Source organism: Pongo abelii, chromosome 7 (genome assembly GCF_028885655.2).
Source record: "Pongo abelii isolate AG06213 chromosome 7, NHGRI_mPonAbe1-v2.0_pri, whole genome shotgun sequence".
NCBI classification, from domain to species: Eukaryota; Metazoa; Chordata; class Mammalia; order Primates; family Hominidae; genus Pongo; species Pongo abelii.
The window spans coordinates 95,643,902-95,645,371 of record NC_071992.2 but is presented as its reverse complement, the minus strand read 5'-3'; the positions used below and the strand labels follow the sequence as shown (position 1 = coordinate 95,645,371).

At 39.2% G+C, this 1,470-nt stretch overlaps 1 protein-coding gene across 1 annotated transcript; it reads right to left on the bottom strand.

The window, feature by feature from the left end:
* LOC100451360 (ubiquitin-ribosomal protein eS31 fusion protein-like) lies at positions 1-548 on the bottom strand. The gene has a single exon (XM_054561795.2). It carries the CDS (start codon positions 515-517, stop codon positions 50-52), a length of 468 nt encoding a protein of 155 aa, XP_054417770.2. The 5' UTR covers positions 518-548; the 3' UTR covers positions 1-49.
* Positions 549-1,470: the final 922 nt, after the last annotated feature.

Sequence of the window (1,470 nt, the reverse complement as noted above, 5' to 3'; positions counted from 1 at the left end):
TTTTAAATTTTTTTTTTTTTTAGTTCATGTCTTTTATTAACTCATACAGTTACTTGTCTTCTGGTTTGTTGAAGCAGTAAGTCAGACAACATTTGCCACAATAATGTCTGTCAAAGTGGCTTGCCATAAACACCCCAGCACCACATTCATCAGAAGGGCACTCTCGACGAAGGTGACTAATTTTGCCATTCTCATCCACCTTATAATATTTCAGGACAGCCAGCTTAACCTTCTTTCTCTTGTGCTTATTCTTCTTGGGAGTGGTGTAAGACTTCTTCCTTTTCTTAGCACCACCACGAAGTCTCAACACAAGATGAAGAGTAGACTCCTTTTGAATATTGTAGTCAGACAAAGTACGTCCATCTTCCAGCTGCTTGCCAGCAAAGATCAGTCTCTGCTGATGAGGAGGAATTCCTTCCTTATCCTGGATCTTGGCCTTTACATTTTCTATCATATCCGAGGGTTCAACCTTGAGGGTGATGGTCTTCCCCATAAGGGTTTTCATGAAAATCTGCATTTTGGTTGTGGCTCCACCGCAGATGGCGGATCGAAAAGCTTTAAAATTTTAAATTTTGATAATGTTGGGAGGCCAAGGCAGGAGAATTGCTTGAGGCCAGGAGTTTGAGACCAGCTTGGGCAACACAGTGAGACCCCATCTCTACCAAAAAAGAAATAAAAATACCTGTAATCCTGGCACTTTGGGATGCTCAGGTGGGTGGATCCCTTGAGCCCAGGAGTTTGAGACCAACCTGGGCAACATGGCGAAACTCTGTCTCTTCAGAAAACACAAAAATTAGCCAGTCATGGTGGTGCACACCTATAGTCCCAGCTACTCAGAAGGCTGAGTCAGGAGGATCACCTGAACCTGGGGAAGTGGAGACTGCAGTGAGCTGTGATCGCACCACTGCACTCCAGTCTGGGTGACAGTGAGACCCTGTCTCAAAAAATAAATAAATAAAAATAAATTTTCATAATATTAATCAATTTTTCTTTGATGTTTAATATTTTTTTGTACCTATCTAAGAAATCTGCCCACCCAAGTTTGTAAAAATATTCTCCTATATTTTCTTCTGGAAACTTTAAAATTTTAGCTTTTATATTTAGGTCTAGGATCCATCTTGAATTATTTTTAGTGCATGGTGTGACATAGGAATCAGGGTCCAATTTTTCCACACATATATTCAGTTACTCCAACACCATTTGTTGAAAAGATTTCTTTTCCCATTCAATAGCTTTGGCACATCTATAAAAATCAATTGACTATGTATGTTTGGGTCTATTTCTAGACTCCATTCTGTTCCATTGATCTGCATATCTATCCTTGCCTATGCCAATATCACACTGTCTTAACTACTGTAGCCCTGTATTAAATCTTGAAATACAATTGTGCAAGTCCTCTAACTTAGCATTTCATTTTCAGGATTGTTTTGGTCACTTCTTTTGCATTTCTACTTAAATTTTAGAGCAAAT

Bases quoted from the DNA above. Each gene is read 5' to 3' on its own strand.
- LOC100451360 (XM_054561795.2), bottom strand. From the start codon at position 517: ATGCAGATTTTCATGAAAACCCTTATGGGGAAGACCATCACCCTCAAG.